Source organism: Festucalex cinctus, chromosome 10, assembly GCF_051991245.1.
Source record: "Festucalex cinctus isolate MCC-2025b chromosome 10, RoL_Fcin_1.0, whole genome shotgun sequence".
NCBI classification, from domain to species: domain Eukaryota; kingdom Metazoa; phylum Chordata; class Actinopteri; order Syngnathiformes; family Syngnathidae; genus Festucalex; species Festucalex cinctus.
The window spans coordinates 11,976,026-11,999,442 of record NC_135420.1 but is presented as its reverse complement, the minus strand read 5'-3'; the positions used below and the strand labels follow the sequence as shown (position 1 = coordinate 11,999,442).

Sequence of the window (23,417 nt, the reverse complement as noted above, 5' to 3'; positions counted from 1 at the left end):
TTATCACACCATGTATAGAGATACTTACCCAACTAACATCTTAGATTAGCAGCGGTTCCTTAATAAACATTCAAAAACAAATGAAGTGGACAAATCACATCCTTAAAACTTTTTCTTTTCTTTTTTTAATAATAATTTGTCCTTTTTGCATAAGTGCAAAACGCACCCAAAACAGCCACCTGAGGGAAGTCTACATCTTTAAATAAAAACAAAAACAAGCAGTGTACATTTTAGTACAAAATTCATTTTTAAAAAATTGCACAGTTTGTGTATAATATATATCTATAATCTCAATTTCAAACAAACTTGAAAGGCTCAGAAAGTAAACAATATTGACCAAACAAAAACAATTTCCCTAGAATTTAAAGCTGGGGAAATGCAAAACCCTGTTTTCATTTGTGTCAACCATAAATATACATATTTATATGCAACTCTTTTTCCATATAATCTATGTGCTAGTGTTCAATGTGACAATCAAAATTATTGCAAAGTAGTTTTAGTTCTACTATAAAACATTGTTGAAGTATTGGACATAAAAGCATCTTTCAGATGAATTTTCCTTAAATTAGGTAAAGAAAAATATTTTTACAACTCTTTTGACCAAACTGGAAGACCTACTTTCACTGAGGTTTCCATTTCACACTGCGCATTCAAAATAATCCAAAGAACAATCCGACACACATTTCCCTGACTCCTTTCTCCCCCAGATCATTTTTGTGTAGAATTTTACATAACATCCCTGTCCCAAAGTGACAGTCAACGTCGATACGGATGGAAGCCTTGTACGTTGTGGTTCTGCCCTCTTCCAAACGCACTGGCGGCGGACTGTGGCGCAGTGATGGGCTGTGCTGAGCCATACGAGGCCGTTGTTTGACTAGGGTCTGCAAAGGTGTGGCTGAATGCAGTCAGGTCCTGAGCGTAGCCTGCGGTGGATGAGAAGATTTGAAGCAACAGGAAAAATTTATTTGTTTTGTCAGCCGCTACTTGGCGCAGAGTCCTTGTTAAAGTAAAATATTTTGCAAATATCTTGAGTCACTGTCAATCCTTACATCATAACTACAGTATGGAAATTGAGACAGCCATACATCAGCAAATATGGTCATGTACATCGCCAAAAAAGGGTGCGACAAAATCCTGTACCAGTACTACCAGTGCAAAAGTTTGTATAGTTATACTATAGTTGAAATTCAATATTAGTTACATATTGGCTGGCTAGCTACAGATAAACTGTTAGGCCTTCATGCCTCCTAAGGGCAAAAAAATAAAAATAAAAAAAACATCCTGACCTATTCCTTGACATTCTTCTATTTGGACACTTGGTGGCACCAACACTCTGCAAATTGGATGAGAATCGTGACACCCAGTAAAGAAAGTCCAGTAGTCGCTCAATTTTGCTGGTTATGGTTCATTTTACTTTCTTTTCATCAGATTGAGATTTTCTAGGTCACAAACACAGATACATGAAACACTATACTAACTGGAAAGGGAGTAACATGAACTGATGCGAGAGAGAGAGAGAAAACAAATTTTGGAACTCTTTAGGATCAAGTCAAAGGTACAAATGTGAATCCAAAGACCATTAGACTGTTGTCTTATTGTAATGGTTTTTAAATGGCTTCACCTATGTTGTGGTATAAGGACGCGGAAGGTAAAGAGTCGGGTAAATAGTACTACATTAACATAACTGAGCCAAACATACTATATTTCTGACTATTAGATCATCCTTTTTGTAAGCTGAACAGCACTGCAGACAAGACAAACAAAAATAGGATTTGTTTTTGTATAGTAGAGCAGCAGCCACTGAGGGAGACAATACGTTTAGAGCTCTGACAGTTAATTTGATTGCAAATTACATTCAAATTCATTCACAACCAAAGGCCACGTTTTATTATACATGCATGAATTTTAATGTACACACAAAATACTGTGCAAAAGAAGCAAAGAATCAGTTTGTTGTCTTAGTACAGACACTAAAGTAGTGAAGAAAAGCTACTTTTGTGGTTGGAGAATATGATGCTGGCACCTACCTGCACTACATCCTCCCTGATCATCCTGACCATAAGTGTGAGGACGCGTTGGTCCGTAGGCAGAGGGCTCCTGAGGGTAGTTACCCAAGCCTATCAGGGAGACGAGGAGACCACGATGACTGAACCCTTATACTGGCCAACTAATTAGTATCCCTCTTACTATAACTTGACAGCTTAACAGTTGTACTCATTTTCTGGCTCTACACTTCTATCGGGTCAGATGTCACTCCTCTGGGTCCTTGAGGTCAGTATTTTTGCACATAGTCACTTTTCACATTTGTCCACAAAATCGGTTGCTCTATCTCCACATCATGTTTTATTTTGAGATGTTAACAATTGTAAAGTGTTGAAAATATCTTGAGAACCAATATTTACTCTGGACACATGAATTGTAACAAGTGTCATAAAACTCGCCCTTTTGTCACTCTTATGTCACCTCAAGATAAGCGTTGGTTTAAACAATGAGTAACATTACATAGGTTGCATACATTTGAGTAAGCCTGTTTTGTTAAAATGGTTAGCAGTAGGCTAATGCTTCGCTACGGCTCGCATAAGCCATGAAAATAAGCACGTATTGATTTCTAATTTCCGTCTACTTCACCACGTACTCAGTTCGTTTTTTTTATTGAATCAAACTGAACGGCTCCAAGACCTTTGAGAAGGGAAGATGATGTCGCCACAGTTGTTTGCTTTGATGCAGCATTAAAGGCTTTGTGTCTGGTGGTGGGGGTTGGGGGGCATGAGAGCGCACTTTGATATGAAAGACTGGCGTGGGCAACATGCCATTATACCATTTTAATCATTCATTAATGACAGCCAAATAAATTAGCGATTTATCTTTAGCCTATTAAACTGGCGACTGAATATGATTCTGGGGTGGGTTTTTTATTGATGTTAACGTGCAACTGTATATGATAGCATCATAAACGGGTGTACATAAAAATTGTGGTGTGGTTGTCAAATGTGCATGAGAGGTTTTTGTTTGGTGCCATGCCAAATGAGGGTTCATTGGCAGAAATTTACTGGCATTAGGGGACATTTACTTCACTTACTGTTATTAGCTCCGATGTTAATGTTAAAGATGCACAAGCCCTTTTCTTTGGACCTGATCTAATTCAACCACAGGGGTCTTTTTTTTTTTTAAACAAATGATCTCAGCAGACCTGTGAGATTTAGCCAGTAAAATATTAAATTGGAACTTTTAGGGTTTGGGGAAAAAATAAAACAAACTTGTGATGCAGGTTTTGGTCTATTAAGTGTAAGTGGAGGCCTGGGGATGCGGAAAAGGCCGAGTGCAAAAGACATTCAAACAGGAAACAAAAGCACATGAATGGATAACTGAGTGAGGTCGTCTGGTCTGTGAAAATACTTACTTCTCTTACATAATTGCCCCTTATCTGACAATATTTATGTAACTAAGTATAAAAGATGAACATTACCTTGCACCAAGAAACTTCTTAATTACAATTCCATAGAGCAAAAAAAAAGTAATATGGAAAAGCTGAAATTAAGCCGTGCTATTTTTTTGTGCTTACTAAAAATTGGCAAAAGCCTCACTTGCTTAACATCTCCAAAGGTAATGTTAAACAACAGACAAGCTCAAAAGACGACAAAAAAAAAAGAAGGAAAAAAAAAAAGACATCCCACACAAAGGGATATGGTTTAACAATGCAGACAAAATGACACATGATTAGAAAGATGTAAAATCGGCACGCATAGCAAGTGAATAATGTTTGCTTCTCAGTTAGAGGCACGCAAGTCTGGTATGAACAAATTCCAGACATGTTGAAAAATGTTGAAAGGCATTTAAGCATTAAGACTGATCAAGCTGAAATCCAAGTGGTTTCATGTCGGTATTGTGTATGGCAAATATGCCGAGACAACAAATGGAAGTCAACAAGGCTCTTGAAAAGGAGAACTGAGTGTTCGGGAGGCAAGAACTACAAGGCATAAGTACTTCTATAATGTTGGATGTAAGCAATCTGTCAAGAATGAAATGAAAGCGCTAAAACAACAAGCATTACAAGACAGGATGATCTAATTTAAACCAACACCTCGCAACCTTTTTACACAACCACAGCCGTGCTGGAGAAACCTTACACAAATGACAGCCACTTCACAACTCAGGTGGGAGTGGGGTTCAAGTGACGTGTTTAAGTTAATGGTAAATTATTTCGATAACCTCTGTGTTTATGATGTCAATAACACATTAAAAAGAACTGTAGTTGTGACCAAAATTGATCTAGTGGCACAGTGGTCTACTTAGGTGTATAAAAAAAATAAAATGGGAGCTAAAGAGTTATGGAAGAGCAACAAGCACAAAACTTTTCTTACCATATTGACTATATGGAAAGTCAGGCTGCCCAGAGGAAGCTTTGCTCAAGTCCTGAGTTGGTGTAGTGGTGGGAGCAAAGCCCAACGTTGCAGTTCCTGGAGTAGTAGGTGGAGGAGGAACCTGCTGAACATACTGTTCTGCTTGAGGAGTGCCAAAACTGTAACCTGTTACACATTAAAAATATACACTTAATGACTTTTCTCTCATCATAATTTGGACATCCAACTCGTCATACTATGTCTTGTGTAAGTGCCTCCTACATTCTATTGAGGAAAAAAATGGGGTACCTCAGCAGATATATAAAATTAAGACGAGTTTCAGAAGCTACAATGAATTAGTTATACAATGTGTTTTGTTTACTGTATAATTTCATTTAATGTACATTTTCAAACTACAATATCATGTAACAATCCTGTATGTGGTTGCACTGAGCGTGTTTAGCCTCACTCACCAAATGGAGGCGCTGTGCTGAAGCCCTGCGGAGGGTAGCCCTGAGGTGCTGCGAAGCTGCCCGCTGGGGTGGTGACCAGGAATGCACTAAAAGGTGAAGGGGGCTGCGTGGGGGTTCCCCGGCCTGCTGTTAATGGAGGTCCATAACCACCTGATCAATTAAAGAACAACATTTCACATCAATTCAACCAGACATATGTGCTATGACAGTTTACAATTAGGACTGCTGGCATAACATTTTAATAAGCAGTTTACAGTGTGCAAGGACTTCATTTGAAGTATGTTTGCTGTCATAAAGTAAATCTAACTTGATTTTAAGTCATTATTACATGGAGAGAACATAAGCAAATATTTGGTTGCTGTTGTTGGCAAGGGGAGGCTGAGACCCTACCTATAGGTTGGCCAGTAGTGGAAACCCAAATGCCTTCAGGGACAAAATAATAAGACAATACTTTAGACAAAGAGAAAAAATGTCATCTGAAAAGTAGACACTTGTGCAAAATCCAGTTGAGCTTACAAGCTTCACAGAAAATAGCTTTTACTCCAAACACTAATACTGTAATGTCTGTTTCTTTACACTCACCCTGTGGCCCATAGGGGTGTTGCCAACCCTGGGCAGGCTGTGCTGGCCAACCATTAGCTGCACTTAAGATGCTCCTGGGTCCCCACAGTCCTGGGCCTAGCTGACCAGGAGCTTTACTGTCTCGGGGTTCTGCCTTCTTGACTTCAACCTGGACAAAAAGGACAAGGAAGACACATTTGGTAACACCAGTAAATGACCGAGAAGTCAGAACTGTCCTAACCCACATTTTAAGACCTAAATCTTGCTGTTTGGGGCCAATTTCAAATGTTTCACTTTAGGACAATAGCATAGATTGAATGCCTAAATCAAAATTATTGTGTAACCAGGAGAGAAGTACAGCTATGTGTTTCAGGTACTACAAATCAAATTGTTAGGTTACATAAAAATAAATAAATAAATTTCAATTCAATACGAATGTAAGACTTTTAAAATGTAAACATGTTTTTATTTGAACATTTAATGTACCTGAGAAACATAGAATTTTTTTTTCTCAATGAACTGCCTTCTATAAAAATGATAGTACTCTAATGTAAAATTACAACTTACCTTTCTCCATCTAATGCATACGAAGAATCTCAATTTATTCTATTTGGAATATGTTTTAAGGGGGATGGATGTAAAGAGAAAATTGTATCTCAATTCAAACAGAATATAAGGTAAACATGCAGATAGAACAAATGAACAATTTTCAGTTATAAAATTGAATCTTCATACTGTGTCAAAAGTTTAAATTTTGTCAAAAAATGTAAAGTGACATGACACAATAAAACCACAAATACTAATGATCATGCGCTTTCTGTGTTCTATTTGTTACTTGATTGTGATTAAAGTAAATAAATAAATAAATAAATAAATAGTTCACCAACCCTATACTGCATATCTTATCTATTTTCCTATCGATGCATTTACAGTACATTGAAAACACATTTTGAATTGGGGAAAAACGAGACGACAAGGCGCTGCAACAAACAGTTAACCAGCTCAAGGAAACGGGCAGAGACTAACGGGGAGCCAACCCGAAATAGACTGAGAGCTTGAGTTATTGGGGTCACCTTGCAGGAGGAAAATGAATCACAAATTCCACCCATCTTTAAGGTGTTGCTGGCAACCCCAGCCGCCTCTCTTTTTTCTCTGTCGACCCAATTACGCGCGCGCGTCTGGTAGTGGCCCCGCTGCCGCCGGCAGCTACCGGAGCACTTTCTCCCGTGGGCATCACAGCTTCGTGTGATGGATACCATGACTTCTGTAAAGTCCCCAACAGCAGAACTGGGATTTGTTCCTCAGTTTGATGTGCTCCATTTTCTAATTTTGTAACTCATACCTCCCCCAAGCTCCCTCAAGTCCCAGCGTAAGGTAATGTCAAGTCAAGAACAATGGATTAAGTTGAGCCTTGATGCCTGTGGAAAATTAGGGCAAAGTCAAGGGGGGTGTCTAAGGAGAGTTTACAGGTTGAGCTAAATCCATTACCAAAGAGATAGAAAGGAACATTTTAATTAAGATATCCTAGGTGCCTACTGTGAGTCATTAATTTCATAATAACAAAAAAACTACATTGAGTCAATTGCCACTTTTAAGTGTAAACACAGTTGCTATAACTGCATTAGGCTAATCTGAACTATATAGGCTATAAACACACTACGTTTATTCAAACGAGGCTCCAGGTGGGAGATTTTTGTCCCATAAAACTGCGCGAATCATTTACTTATTTTCTTCCAGTGGCAAGCTACCCATAATCTGATTCACTTATCCACGCTAAACACAAACCATCTAGCACACACCATGAAAGCAACATTTTTTTTTTTTTTTTTATCATCTAATTTCTCAACTGTGACAGAGACCTGCAAAATTTTGTATTTATAGGCACATGGACACAGTATGGAGATTCTTTGATTGAGGTCACTGAGGTTTTTTTTTTTTTTGGTTTGTTTTTAAACGAAAAAGAAGACATGTTGACGAGGAAGTGACCTGCCAACCAAATATCAAAAAACCAAAGAAAACAGAACTGATTTGACCAATCCTTTAGGTGAATTATATTCTGTAGTTCAGTGGGCTGTGAATGATTTGCATTTATTGAATTCCAATTATGTCATTAGAAATACATGAACAATTGAACATTTTTTTTTGTAACAAATTACTACTGAGAATAAAACTGTTAGGTCAACTAAATTACACCTAACATCCTAAAGGAGTGGTCATTTTTAAACAGAGCCTTAGGCGACAAGATCAGAAATACCAAAACATGACAGCATTTGTCGGTGGATAGAGAATATACTTTTTTTTTTTTTTTGTTAAGCATAAATTAAGAAGCCCCAATTGTAAAATTCTGCCATGTGAGTCAAACTTAGAAATGAGCTCAATTGTAAGTAACCGCGTCACATGATACTGTTCTGTAAAGTCAGTCGCCCAAGCCTCTGTTTGATCTGAAGGTTAAAATAAAACTACAACTACACACTTTTTTGCCCATGATGTCGTGAAAATGCATGTTGACAGCCTGGTCCACTGATTGTTCGGCCTCGAAAGTAATAAATCCAAAACCTAGCCAACGACGAAGAGTGAATCAAGGTAGCAGGGGGGGTTGTGACAACACAAGATGAAGAACAGTATTGGGATTCGGCAGAGTGAGGATCTGTCAAGATTGAGCAAGAGGCTCCTGGGGTTTGGATGACGTCGCACAAACACAAAACAACATGAGATACAAGATGATACAGCTTGGTGGTTTCAAGTAAACATTAGTCTGGAACACTGAGAATTAAGTCATTGTTTGACATGAAGAATTTGTGACTATTACAAAACTAATACATCGACATATTTTATGCTGTTTCATCCAAACCCCACCTTGAATTGTCCTGGGTATTTTGCTTTGGAGCACATACTTGTGGCAGCCATTGTTAATGCATTACAAAAATATGGAGAAACACAAACTGTAGTATGCCTAAAGCTTTCTCCAAGCTTTCCCAAATTTAATATTTTACTTTTGAGTCAGCCAGGATAAGCCAAAATTGAATAATAAAACACTACAAATGATAACACAAAGATACAGGCCATAACTGGTCTCCCAATTTAATTTTTCAAGGGGCATATACAAAGACAATCAGGAACACACACGAAAAAACTGACATGTAACATATAGTCTTGTAGACTGAAGGGGGGGGGGGGACTTTATCTGTTAACTGTGACAATACTTTTCGAAGTGCCACTGCGATCTACTTTCAATTAGATTAACTTTCTACTTTGGCAGAACTAGGTTGAGAACCCATCTCTACTTGGGGACCTAACCTGAATCCGCTTAAACATCCTGAGAGACAACAAACAGAGATTTCAGAGACCTCCAGCCAAGCATCCCCAAGTTGTGTGGCCTAATGATATTAATAACATCTGCCAATGTCCTCAATCTGAATTTGGAACCGCACTATGATCCTAGTTACTCAAAATGGAAAGCATCTTGGGTCAACACTAACTCAATTTAGTGGCATTTCTGCTTGCCATCTAACAATTAAATGCAATGTTAATTTGTTCAAATGAAAGGATAAAAAGACCTTCATCAGCTTGATTCAAAACAGATACGACTCTGTATACACCCCAATAACCAATTGGATGTTTGGGCTTTTTTGCCTCTTTTTTTTTTTTTTTTTTTTTTATTGGCCTGTACCTCTGTGGTACCAATCAATGCACAGTAACCTAAAGGAGAAAAGACAATTCTTAAGAGACACAGTTAATCACATTCAAACAATTCACAAGGAGAAGGGGCACAGAGGAAAAGAAAAATAGAAAGGGCTCACTTGCAAAAATACTTAAAATTTCTACATATGGGAAAACATAGTATAACATTTAAGGTAGGCTACATGTATCCTTTGTGTGCAAAATCAAGGTGAAGAAAACTTATTCCAAGACTAAACATCCAATGAATTTAATGTGTTTAAGCTACGTTAAAGACTGGTGCATTAGATCATGTTAAATTCCAATGACAAACTCTTCTGTTTTTCCCAACAGAGGGCAAATGAATGAAGGAAGAACAGAAACACAGAACATGTTGTGGGTCACTGGTCGCAGCATCATTGCTATGTAGGACAAATGTAGATGAAACAGATGTGACTGGAGCTCACTGGACAGAGGCTGACACCAACATTGCCGGTGGCTAGTCTGAATCCCAGTCAGCAATTCACGCACAAAGCGGCACTACTGTATACATGTAGGATTTCACTAGATGCAATTCTGTGATTAAACGACTTCTACTCTCAGTGACAGTTCATGAGGAGAACGTTTTGAATGCAAACACAAAAACCTTTGTTCTTGTGAAACACAAGATCACCTTCATCACTGAGACCCCTTTGAAGGTCAAATCCCCCTTTGGAATTCAAACTGTTCTCAGCGCCTTTTGCATGTTGACCATCTGGCTGCCTCAAATGTTTCCACTTTTAGTTGATGCTTTGCCTCCCAAAGCATCTTGCCTTTAACTTTTTGCTTTCTGTTTTGCTCAAGGCAAGGCTACTGTTTTATATTCTCTGACTCTGCTCTCTTGATTTAAAAAAGTTAAACAGTTGTAGCAGAAGTAGTAAATACAACTGTGTTAAGAAACCTGATCTGAGGTTCTACTTAAAAACTCAAAATTAGAAACTATGGGTTTAATATAGTGTAAATTATACTGTGCACACAGTACATATGTACAATAATTTTTACTTTTCCCCCCGAAATGGTATGAATTCTTAAAAAAATATATTCAATCACATTTAATCAAGATAATTTTAATTGAGGAATGTGTGCATCATTCTCTTGTCACATTGAAGGTCAAATTGAAATATTTTAAAATTACACTATAGTAAATACACTTATACGAAAGGGTCCATCTGAGCGAGGCTAAGGGGTATTTTTGAGACACCATTTGATGTCTTCTTCTTGACTACAATTCATAAGTTATACAATTTTGTGAACACTATGATAGCTTGGTATGACCTCAAAAGGAGTCCCCCCCCCCCCCCCCCCCCCCACACACACACACACAGGACTGCAGTGATTAAAGTGAATGTAATTTCCACAGTTGAATGGTCTGTTTCTCTTTGGGCCAGAATAGTTTGTCATTAGATTTAAGATGGTAAGGTATGGAGGAAAAGGGGAGGGGGGGGGGAAACGGGATCAGCTTTTACCTCGGGGCCTCTGCTTCTCCGCATCATAGATCATTACCACCTCTGTGACCTTGAATTGGACAAAGGGAAACAATGACCATTTAGAAAAGCAGACAAGGTTCTTTGTTAACCTTAAATTAAGACAAATATCAAATTACTTTTTTCTATTACGTTCTTTTTCATTACTTTAGTATGAATTGTGAATGTGTCCAAACAGTCATAACGCCACTATGAAGTGATTATGTCACTGACAATACTCACCGCTCCGAACCTATTGAAATAGTCCCTGAGTTCAGGCTCGCCACAGTTATGGGGGATTCCACCTACAAATATCTTCTTCGATTTATTGCTATCGGCTTTGCTGCCCTTCTGAAAGAAAACAAGGAGTGTATGGATTACAGTGTCTGTTCAAGGATCCCTCTGGGAAGGGCCGCTTAGCCATCATCTATTCAGGCAGTGCAGAAGAAATTAGGTTCTCCTCTTGCCCTGGGGTATAATTCTTAACATGTCATGTCAATGCAAACACTAGTCTCCACAGATCAGGGAACACGGCTTCCTCCACTCTCTCTCGGCACAAGCGCACTGTGCTGCACTCAAACTGTAAAGGCACGAGGCTGCTCCGACAAGCAAGACTTCAATCAAATGCATCTTTTTGAAAACATTGAGGACCAAAAGGACCTCACTCACAATAGCCTCCGACATTCAGAGCCCATGCTCGCAGACAAATATGTGACAAAAGGCAATTACTCATCTGCTACTGGCTGTAACCCCCAAGTGGCGGGCCAATGGAACAATTTATTTTCACCTTACTTTCATTTTCCTTGAAGACATTTGAAGGAACGCATTTTAGAAATCACAACTATTAAGTAGTTAGAAATGAGATAAATGTGATTCTTGTTCATAAGGCACATATTCAGCAGCTGTTTCAAACTTCACTCATTTCATGTGGCTAAAACATCAAAATAAAAGAAACAGCTTAGTGCAGTCCTGTTCCACACCACTACAAATTACAATGTTAATCAAAAGTGAGCTTTAACCCTAAGAGATGCATGTACGAGAAAAAGAATTCACAAATCGGTAGCAATTAGGAAGCAACACTTTCATCAGATACATCAGTACAAGTGCATCACCTTTACGTGCATAACATTTGCGGACTCGCCAATATCGAATACCGCTACTTGATGACGTCATTATGTCTTGTTATCTTGGTGAAGCTGAATTTCATTTTAATCAAATATTGTTGATTCTACATGGCACGAGCTTCATCCAAATGCAGCACTTCATATATACACACACAAATATTGTTAAAAAACACAAAACAAGCTTTTACTAAACATGGAATAAACTTGACTCAAATGTAACCCTAATATTTTATTTTATGTTGTAACTTGTTTTATATTCAATATATTAGCAATAGTGCAGTTTTTTTTATATAAGCTCTATAAAAAAAAATTTTTTTAAAGTTGTTTTATTTGAATTATTATACTATATAAAACCTAATCGAGTTGTGGTTAACTCATTTTTTTGCAGAGCAGAAACAATGTCATAAGCCTTTGACAATTGTTTCAACATCCTTCTATAGATGTTGCTGAGCTGTTTGTGTTTGAATATTGATTTTTCAAAAGTTTATACTTCAACACCGATAATATTAATCTACAGCATTTTGCATTATGTTTTAGCATTAAGCTAGTGGACTTTTGCAAATCTAAGCTATGTGTTTGCTTAAGTACACAAGGCCTAAGTCTCTTCAAGTTGTGTTATTTGAACAGTAAACTTCAACTGGGAGTGTCAATACAAACAGAATGAAGTATGATTCTTTTTGAAGAGCTGTTCATTATCTGCAATATTGCACACTGCATTCTCAGGGAGGACATAATTTTTATTTTTAGTATATGACAGGTATAAGGTGTCATATTATCAAAGCATTTGTAGGAGTCTGAGTATGAGCAGAAATTCAAATACCGGTGAATCTCTGTATTTCGCTGGCACAGAGTAGAATCCTCACATCTCCAAAGGCAACTTTCCAGGTAACCAAAAACAAAAAAAATACAAAAAAATGCATGATTGCCGAGTCATTATTATTTTTAAATCGCCAAAGCCATTTTCAACACTTTGTATTTGTCAATAATTTAAAAAAAAAAAAAATAATAATAATAATAATACAAAATAGCACATAGAGGGGCAGACCATTTGTATCAATTTGTGGAGGGGGGGGTATTGGGGGAAATTGAATATTTTGATTATAGGAGGTTTTGGCCCGATGCCAGCGGTGCGGTTTTCTAATTGGTTGGTCGGTTAATTGCTTAGTTAACACAACTATGCAATCATGACTGCGCAAAAACAAATCCGATGAAAACATTTTTTGTTTTTTTGTTTATAAATTTCATCCTTGGCTGTTTCGTATCCAGTTGTGGAACTTGTGGCTAAACAATAATAAGTATAATTGATCTATGATTGCAGCATACGCATCTAGCATTGTCTGGCCAGAAGAAACGAGATTCTCCTTACCCAGCCTTCCTTCGTTCGAGACTTTTCAGGTTGCATTCCTCGAGGAGTGCATGGCTTCGGGTCAATCTGACAGCACAGAGAGGAAATGTTTAACCATTCGCACTGGCTTATTTGAATGAATGTTTGATAAACATTTACGGTGAAACAGTTCAGAAAACTAAGAGCATTTCTATGCAGAGAGAACTGCAACGTAAACTTCCAAATGAGTCAATTTGACTTTGAACAGGTAAGTCTCGTTGTGCAAAACAAATGCCAGTCTTTTCAAGAAGCATGTGTTCTACATAAAAAAACAACATCTAGCAACTGTGAAAAAAATCAAATACAGTTTAACTGGTTACAGCTATACAGTTCTTAAAATATGCGCATACATTGTTTCAGGAGTCCTTTCATGTGAAATACTTACATTTCTGCCATCTAAATTATGAGGCTTTGTCTCCAGCACTGTCCGTACACAATTGGGGTCTTTGAATTTGACAAAACCAAAGCCTCGCGACTGATTAGTCGTTTTGTCCTTCATTATAACACAATCTACCACTTCCCCATATTGTGAAAAGTAGTTTCTCAGGGTTTCTGAGGGAAGAAGATAAAAAAGAAATGAATGATAAAACACACACAAACACAGCAGCCCTGCATATGTGAAATTATTATGAAAGACATGACTCAGCTCTGTTTGTCTTCTGAACACGAGGGGTAGATGCATGCTTTCAACAAGATAAATGAGGCTTGGAAAACACCTTCAGCGCAGGTGTTCAAAGGCAAAATAACAGCTATAAATTACTTTTCTTGATTGTAATTAATTAATGCTTTTTATAAGAAATGCAACAAAATATGAAAAGAGAGACGTCAAGAATCCAAATTCCTAAAGGACTGACCTAATGTCATGTTGCATAGCAGCAAGCACACGCCACAGCCCTAAAATGCCAGCACACACCCACTGAGTCGAAGTGAGCAAGTTTCAACAAATGAGGAGCCTGTAATTGCTTTTCTTATTGCTGGTAAGCCCTGCGGACAATGCCAAGCTGAGTTCCACAGAGCTGTGCTAAGTTGTGATCTCTATGCTACACTGCCGTTAAGACACACACACGTCCAAAGTAACACAGTGGTCAAACAAGAACGCACCAGAGAAGAGTTTGACACAGGCGAGACCATCTCTGAGGAGGTTGTGTAACCAGTCATTTTTATCAAGAGTCACATAAATTGAGCAAGATTCTAAACCGCTCAAATTTCTCTTATGTCAAAAGGTCACTGAAGAATTTAGAGTCCTGAAAAAAAAAAAAAAAGCTTTATATATTATTCCAATGATGAGTAAAGCCTTGTCACAGTCATTCGTGCGTTACCGCAATTATTGTAGATTATATTAAACAAAATACCTATTCAAATGGCTCAATTTTGCCTAAGATTTTTTCAAGCGCTACAAGACATAACTCATTTGCCAGTATTGGATTAGGCATTGTGTACAACGAATAAAAGTTCAAATATCTCTGGCATCTTATTCCCTGAATTTTCTTATAAACCGGTTAAGTATCAAAATACGAACATACGTAATGACGTATCCAGTGCGTAACCGGAATCCACCTTCGTTCATTTCAATGGGAGTTTGCTGACTTAATTGGCAAGAAAAAGACCGTCTTCGATTCCAAATTCTGCGCCAATTCTGTTCAGAGTAAAATCCTCAACACGTCAGGCATGTCATTCCACGTGGGGGTGGGGCGGTGGGGGGTGGCCGTTCCCAATGTGGGCTAAAGCGTGCTTAGAACACGACATGTAGCTTAGCCAAGTAGAGTAGAAGTCACCTGGATGTTTACCGTCCACTTCGACTCCCCGGCGGCTGGATCTGCCAGTTTCATCCGGCTTTCGGTTGGAAACAAATCTTTGGCGAGTCCTCCGTGGCTGTACTGCTTTTAAAAAAGTGCTTCTTTACTGTAAGGCGTAATTCCGCCTTTGATGTCCACCGTGGGACGCTATAATTACTCGTGAGTTCTTTGTTGTCACTGGCAGCCAAGTCATTCAATGTCTATTTTACGCATGCGATACGTCACGATGATCATGTGACGGTCCAAATGGCCGATACAGTACTTAACGCAAAAATATTCATAAAAAGTGCTATAAAATCATAATCGCTAAACACTGACATTTTTTTCCCCAGGTAAGAGTTGAAATTAAACATTTCACAGAATATCTGGTTAGTTTTTCTTAAGTATTGTGTTCCTTTCAATAAGAATGCTCCTAAGTTCAATATGCTGTCACACCGTCGTAATTTGAGGGCCCCCACAAGAAATATTTTAAAACAAGTATAATTTGAACATTCAGCTCTGCTTTTGGTTACCTAAGAAAAATTACACAGCAATTTTGCATGCTTTCAGATAACCTTTTCCAGTCCTAATAAGCAAGAAGCCAGCTTCTCTTCTATGACAACAAATTGTGCCACTCTGCCCCGGAGGCAAATAGCCGTTTTATTACCAACATGTAGCATGCAAATTAGCTGAGCATTCACCTGCTTAAAATTACATTAAGATATAGTAAGTATATAAGTATATAGTAAGACCAACCTTGTGTGGTGCTCCAGTCCAGCCCACCAACAAATAATTTTCTACAAAGAAAAAATAAATAAGTTCAGAGTTACTGTACAGATAAAAGTGTCAACAGTCAGGGCAAGTACGGTGATGTAAAGTGTCAACTACATAAGTGTGAGCAGGTCAACTCAACTTTATTTATATAGCGCTTTCAAACACGTGCACAGGTAGTCAAATACATCATTGTACAACGGTCAGGTGCAAACAGTCAAGTACACATGTGTACACAGTCAGGTATACAGAAACATATACAGTGAGGAAAATAAGTATTTGAACACCCTGCGATTTTGCAAGTTCTCCCACTTTGAAATCATGGAGGGGTCTGAAATTCTCCTCATAGGTACATGTCCACTGTGAGACTCACACTCTAAAATAAAAATAAAAATCCAAAAATCCCATTCTATGATTTTTTTTAAAGAATTTATTTGTATTTTAGTGCTGGAAATATGTATTCGAACATGTGCCAATCAGCAAGAATTCTGGCCCTTAAGACCTGTTACTGTGCCTTCAGAAGGTCCACCACCGATCCACTTATTAATCTAACTTAGCACTGCAGCACCTTTTTGAGGTGGTTAGGTGTACAAAAAAAGAAAATAAAATAAAATAAATAAATAGATAATTAAAAAACAAAAAAAACGTGTACCTCACAATGTCAGAATACAACTGCTACCATGAGCAAAATAAAAGAGCTCTCAAAAGACATCAGAGACAAAACGGCAGACCTCTCCACAAGGGTCACATAGCCTACGGGGCAATTGCCAAGCAGCTTGGTGGAAAAATCAACAACTATTGGAACAATTGCCAGAAAATAGAAGATGGGAATGATGACTGTCAGGCTAGGCTCCCTTGGACCGGGGATCCATGCAAAATCTCAAATTTGTGGGGTATCAGTGATGCCAAGAAAGGTGAGGAATCAGCCCAGAAGTACACAGGAGGAGCTGCTCAATGACCTGAAGGAGCTGGAACCATTATTTCAATGGGTATTATTGGTAATACACCAAGACATCATGGTATAAAATCATGCATCGCACGCAAGGTTGCCTGCTCGAGTCAGCACATGTCCCGGCTCGTTTGAAGTTTGGCAAAGACCATCTGGATGATCCAGAGGAATCATGGGTGAAAGTCATGTAGTCAGATGAGACCAAAATAGAATTTTTTGGTCTTAACCCCACTTGCCATGTTTGGAGCAAGAAAGAGGATGAGTAGCATTCCAAGAACACCATCCCTACTGTGATGCATGAGGGTGGAAGTGTCATGCTTTGGGGCTGTTTTTTGCACAGGGGACAGATGACTGTGCAGTATTAAGGAGAAGATGAACAGGGGAACAGGGCCATCCATGTATTGCGAGATTTCGGCCAGCAACCACTTTCCCTCAGTCGAGCATTGAAGATGGAGCGTGGTTGGGTCTTCCAACATGACAATGAATCAAAGCACACAGCCAGTTAAGTGGCACCGTAAGAAGCATATCAAGGTTTTGGAGTAGCCTCGCCAGTCTCCAGACCTAAATCCAAAAGAAAATCTTTGGAGGAAGCTGAAACTCTTTTTTTTTTTTTTTTTTCCCTCAGCGACAGCCCCAAAACCTGAAGAGATCTAGAGAAGCTCTGTACAGAGGAATGGGACACAATTTCTCCTGCGTTGTGGGCAAACCTGGTAAGGAACCACAGGAAATGTTTGACCACTGTAATTGTAAACAAAGGCTTCTATGCCAAATATTAACCTTTATTGTCTCATGTTGAAATACTTATTTCCAGCAGTAACATACAAATAAATTATTTAAAAATCAAGCAATCTGATTTTCAGATTTTGTATTTTAGATTGTGACTCTCACAGTGTATATGCACTTAATGAGGAAAATTTCAGACCCCTCCATAATTTCAAAGTGGAGAAGAAAAAAAAGCAGCGTGTTCAAATACTTATTTTCTTCACTGTATAAATAATGTGTACACAGTCAGGCTGATGAGGATGTCAACTACATAAATGTATACAGTCAAGAACAAAGGTGCCCAGTCAGATACAGCAATGTAAACAGACAGGCGGAAAGAGTACACATATGCACACAATCACTTACAAAGGTGTCAACAGACACTCGTGTAAATGCTCAGGTACACAGGTGCACACAGTGTAGCAAGGTCAATATAAAGTCAGGTACAAGTGCATAAAGTCAGGTATACCAACAGCAACGGTAAAGTAGTACACATAGGTACACTACTGCTAACAGCCTAGAATAGTCAGGTACAGTGTAAAAAGTCAAGCAAACGCCTGTAAACAATACAGTATTTGTACAGTCAGACATCACTGCTGTCGGTCAGAAACGTTGTACCTCCATAATCATCACTTTTCAGGAGACCATTAACTGATTCATCAAAGTCAGCAAGCCATTTAAAACTTTAGATTGTCCAATAATTCATAAAAATGACCAAAAGTATAGATTTATGAAAAAATATTAAATTTACCAAATTGTGACTCAAGATGTTTCGGCTTGACGGCAGCGATATACAAGTGCAGTCACGTACATAAGTGCACTTAGTAGTCAGGTAGACTGATGTAAACAGTAGATAGAGTACACAGGCGTAAAGAGTCAGGTACACCAGTGTTAACCGTCAAATAGTGCTGCCTGCATGTAACAATTATTTTATTTGCATACATTTATTCAAAATCATGACATTATTTCAAATTGACAGTGCACAAACATAAATTAATGATGATTCGGTTTGGTCTGTAAGAAAATTGGCTATGATGTTTTGCTTCCCAAAGTAAACTTTTTTTCTTTTTTTAACACAGAATTAGTCCACTTTCATGGAGGACTGGCTGTAGATCTGTAAAATTCTGAGCGTTTGTACAACTTTAAAAAAATTATTGATTAATGTGATAATGCAACGCTATAGTCAAATACATTAGTATACGCCGTCATTTACACAGGCGGAACAGTAAAGTACACAGATGTACAGTGGAGCACATTAGTATAAAAAGACAAAAACGAGCGGTCAAGTACATAAGCGCAGCCAGTAGGCATGTGTAAACAGAACAGTAAGGCTAAATTCAGAATACTTATTGCGACATTTTATTTGTTTATGTATTTTAATACGAGCTTTTGTCGTTTGACGTTAAAATGACACGGGCTGGAGCCGGCTGTATCCAGTCTGAGCACGGTGGTCCCGGTCGGAGGGACGCTTCAACTTCACGAGCAGTTCAGCATCATCACTATCAAGCTCGTTCCATTTCAATGTGGTCCAGAATAGACTTGACGACAGTGCGAAAGGTGGAGGTCGAGCCTGGGAGCGGATGCCGAACCCCCCGCGGTGCCCGCTAAGTGTCCTCTTGGCCAAGTCAGTCTGACTTGCGCTCCGCTGGCAAACGTTAGCTTGGCTAGCTCAGATGCTCCAAACCGAGAGCAAAAACAACAACCGGCATAAGTGAATAGCGTGACACTTTGGCACATTTCCGCGACAAGCAAAGTGGCAGGAGCCAACGCTTAAGTTGGGCATTTCTGCTCAAGTTACCCTATTCGTAACCTCCAGCAAAAACGTCACTTTTTGCCCATATTTGCACGTGCTAGCGCTGTCGCTAACTTACTGGAGCTAACCTAGCTCGTTAGCAAACGCTAGCTGTTAGATGACAGCTCGGTTAGAGAGCTGGCAGTGCAAGTTCTGGAAAAAAAAGACTTTGGAAAAGGACGACATCCCTTGTAAGAGCGCTTCGTAGGAAGGAACTTACCCAACTTCATCGCCGATTAAATTGTTGTTCATTTCTGAGACTAAAGCAAGGGGGCTGCGTGAGCTGTGGCCGGCTTCTCGCTTGATTGCTGCCCCTCTCAGACTGAACACGAAGGAAGGAAGGTCACTCCGCTTTTTGGTTCAAAACCGCTCTGCGCAATGACGACACTGCAGAGTACACCGCCTTTAAAGGCACACCGCACCGCCACCACAGCAGTCGGGGGGGCTCATTTTACTTGATGATGCCAAAAATAATAATAATCAAAGGAAATAATAACAAAGCTTGGAAATATGAAACATCACTCACATTGTCAGTTATTCAATGAGTGTCAAACTGGATTGGATCCCCAACCCTGGCCCCCTCGGGATTCAGAACAAGAAAATATTTTGCGACCCCCAACTCTCCGCAGCGACAATAAATAGTATAATTTGTCTAAGAAATTATTATAAATGTGCCTTTACATAATTGTGTATCTATTAACATTAAAGAAAACAAAGTAAATAAAGATCAGTTTACAACAAAGAATAACTTTATTATGTAATTTATAAATATGTAACAGAAAATATTTTCCTGAAATTAAAAATATATATAATAATAAATGACAGCGTCACTGCTACCTACTGTAGTGAATTGAACTAGTTGATTCCAAATCCCAAGTAGTTTACTTTCAGACGAGCTACTGCCCTCCAATGTAGATACTATTTGATAGTAATTTATTGTTAGATTTACTACAGATTACTTGATTTAGTATATATTAGTGTTGTTCCGATACCGATACTGGTATCGGCAGAGGCGCCGATACTGCATTAAAACAGTGGTATCGGTATCGGTGAGTACTCACAAGGAACATGCCGATACCATTAATTCAAACACTAATATAGGATTTTGGATGCAGCATCTTGTGTCTTGCTCGTGCACGACATTCACTGATATGTGACATGTTCACTGCATGCCGATCTAAGATATCCTATTGGCTCTTGAATGCTCTGAACCAATGGCAGGACAGCTTTTTCATGTTGAGGGAAAAAAAAACCTTAGGTATCCGTATGGCATCGGTATCGGCCGATACTCCAAAGCTGGGTATCGGAATCGGTATCGGGGGCCAAAAAACGGTATCGGAACAACACTACACTAGTATATATATTAGGATAAAATAATAATAATAATAATAATAATAACAATAATAATAATAATAGTGTTACAATAACAGATTGAAACTGTAGATAGTTATGGTAGATAGTCTATAAATGCAATTTTAAGACCATGATGCTGATTTACTGTAAGTTGAAAGACTGTAGCATAGATTCATTGCAGACAGACGGACCACAAAAATTAGGTAACGTGCATGTAACATTACACTTGCACGGTCAACGATTCAACTAATCTATTGGATGGATGGATGGATGGATGGATGGATGGATGGATGGCACAAGAATCACAGTGATCTGTGACCCCTCTTCATAAAGACAAAAGCCTGAAAGCATGAGCTGCTGCTGCCGCCTGGTGGCTCAACTTGTTCAAAATCAAACTTTTTTTTTTTTTTTTTTTTTTTTTTTTTAAGTGTGATTCTAACACTGTATTTGGCAACACTCATTATTATTGGTACATTAACAACAACAAGTGGTGTTTATTATTTATTACATTTGAAAATTCAATGTGGTATTAAACATCTAAACACTAATTAATTCTTAATAAATGTAACTACCCCAAGCTTAATGTAGTTCTAAGTAATTAAAAACTGGTGCACAATATCTCACTTCAGTCTTCTACATCCTTGCAAAAACCAAAACAAAAAAATATTTGCACGTTATTCGACATTGAGACAACTTGTGAATCCATGAAATCAGGTGAAAAACACCACAGTTACTGATGATTATCTGTTCGCCCTTTACCGCTGATAACTGCACGTGGACATTACCTTTGCTTTGAGATGGACAAAACAATGCTGAGGACAGCTGTATGGGAAGAGAAGAGAAGGAAGATAGGGGGTTAGTCAAATATCAAGAACTGTATCACAAGAGGCATTGCAGTAAAACGTCTCCATTGAATGAAGAGGTCTGACAAGTGAACATTGTCAAATTGGAATATTTGCATATGATTCCTACAACAGTGATTCCCAATCAGAATGCCGAGACACACTAGTGTGCCTAAACAGATCATCAGCGAGAAATGCATATCATCATTATGTCAGTATTAACACATTTTGTGACATAAAATGGGCGCCTTGTCTCAATAAAGGTTGGGAAACACTTGTCTGCAGTACATGACCTTTGCTTTTTCTCATCTCCTTAGCCACATTCTTGAAGACAGAACCACACTGGCGGAACTCCAAGGGGTGGCTTTATTTTCAGGAATTCACAAGAAAGAATGGGTGTGGGGTGGGGGGGGGGTAATTAGAGACCCCTACATGCACTGCATGTTAAAAGACCTGCCCTAGAGATGGTAAAATCCTCGACAAAGGCCAGCTTTTGTGACATAAGCACCCATAGATACAGTCCAGTAGAAGTAATGTTGCAGTCGACAGAAGCACATGAATGTGTGCTTTTACATTAATATTCAAAAACAGTGTAACTAAAGAGGCCCGTGTAGTATGAGAGGTAGGTGGACATAAAGCTATCACTACATGAGGACTCTCAGTGAGGAGTAAACCCTGCTCAGCCTCGGCTAATGTGCCTGAAGTGCCTGATGGGTAATGATGGTCCAGGTGATGTAAGAGAGGGAAAAATGAACTGTTTTGGCCCATTGGAGTGTCATCGTGCCACGTGTAATGTTGCACAAAGGGAAAAGGTTCCACATAATTGATTTCCAGAATACAATTGTGCCAGTTGTCTAAAAAGGGAACCAAAATTTTTTTTTTACCATATGTTCTATGCAGCCCCACTTGTATAAACGTTGTATTCTGATTAATATTGTGTTTTGGGAATATAAATTAGTGGTATGAAGTCTGAAAAGTCCAACTTCCCATTTTTCTTGAATGTAGCATTAGGTAACGACCAATAACAGTTCACCTGTTTTCTAAGTTTGGTCATGTCATGTGTTCGCAAGCCGAGCCATGGTTGGTCATTACCTCAGCCTTGAGCAATTTGAGCAAGTGGCAAAATGGCCGCCCCCTGACATGAATTAAAACAGATGGATTTTGCTGCCTAAGTCAGTGGTGTCAAAGTCCAGTCCTCGAGGGTCTGAGTCAACACAGCTGATTCATATTTAAGCTAATCAGCAAGAGCTACAGGAGTCTGATAAGGATTCTGACCGTTGAATCAGGTGTGTTGGATTAGAGAACCCTCAAAAACATGCAGGACTCAGGCCCTCGAGGACCGGATCTTGACACATGTGCACTAAGTGCACAAGGGAACGCCCCTAATGAACTTGGAGATCCGAGTTGCAAAGTCGGAAAAATCAAAAGGACACTCCAACTTCACCCACCGGCTTCAGTGAGATGTTACTCAACAATGGCTCCCCCAAAATTTTAAAGATTTATATTTGTATTTATTACTACTTTGATTTAGTTATGTAACACAATGCGATTTGGAGTGACTGTTACAACGGGTTTCAGTAACAAACAATTTATTGGAATCAGCCATCGTTGTTTACATTTACCTCGAATGCTTTGAGCTCGGAACTGGGACAATGCTAGTGGGATAAATCTGACTTCCCACTATCCTTGAATGCAACATTTAAGCATTGAACAACTGTGATGTCATTTTCGATACCAAGCAGCAGAATGGCCACCGCCTGAGATGGGGAAAAGTCAGGTTTTTGTTGCTTAGTTCATGTTCCATAAATGCAATATTTATCAGATGCCATTTTTACACTAGTGGGAACACATAGAACATATGAATGGAAAGACAATTTTTGGGTTGGGTTCCTCTAATGAATTCTTTATCTGTTTTGATACCTGCCGATCTCACTCCTTGTACGCATCTATAGTTGTAAGTTCCATTCTGACAGCTCCATTAAAGGTGCTACAATGCTAGTATGCTACATAGAATGACTGCATGTTTCTCCAAGACTGGATTTGAAAAGAAGAATTTTGTCAGCTCTGATATTCAATTGTTAAAAGTAAACTAGACCAGATGCCATTGAAATTCTCCCACACAGGACACGTCT

At 38.7% G+C, this 23,417-nt stretch overlaps 1 protein-coding gene across 6 annotated transcripts; it reads right to left on the bottom strand.

Moving 5' to 3' along the window:
* Nucleotides 1–112: 112 nt before the first annotated feature.
* On the bottom strand, nt 113–19,637 carry dazap1 (DAZ associated protein 1). Of its 6 annotated transcripts, XM_077535283.1 has the most exons (14): nt 19,311–19,631; nt 15,573–15,613; nt 13,427–13,593; nt 13,024–13,089; nt 10,777–10,884; nt 10,537–10,585; nt 7,848–7,930; nt 5,396–5,543; nt 5,204–5,236; nt 4,814–4,963; nt 4,362–4,526; nt 2,028–2,117; nt 1,287–1,333; nt 778–923 (listed from the first exon to the last, which is right to left on the bottom strand). In XM_077535283.1, the coding sequence occupies exons 1-13, from the start codon at nt 19,340–19,342 to the stop codon at nt 1,305–1,307; spliced, it is 1,161 nt and encodes a 386-aa protein (XP_077391409.1). In that variant the 5' UTR covers nt 19,343–19,631; the 3' UTR covers nt 778–923; nt 1,287–1,304. The 6 variants fall into 6 exon arrangements, with proteins under 6 accessions (XP_077391407.1, XP_077391406.1, XP_077391408.1 ...); XM_077535281.1 differs by lacking the exon at nt 1,287–1,333 and having other exon boundaries at nt 113–923; nt 10,777–10,881; nt 19,311–19,637; XM_077535280.1 differs by lacking the exon at nt 1,287–1,333 and having other exon boundaries at nt 114–923.
* Nucleotides 19,638–23,417: the final 3,780 nt, after the last annotated feature.

Bases quoted from the DNA above. Each gene is read 5' to 3' on its own strand.
- dazap1 (XM_077535280.1), bottom strand. From the start codon at position 19,342: ATGAACAACAATTTAATCGGCGATGAAGTTGG. The intron at 13,594-15,572 runs GTTGGTCTTACT...TTCTTCCCTCAG, and splicing joins GGACTGGAGCACCACACAAG to AAACCCTGAGAAACTACTTT. The intron at 10,885-13,023 runs GTAAGGAGAATC...GTTTTCTTTCAG, and splicing joins CTCGAACGAAGGAAGGCTGG to AAGGGCAGCAAAGCCGATAG.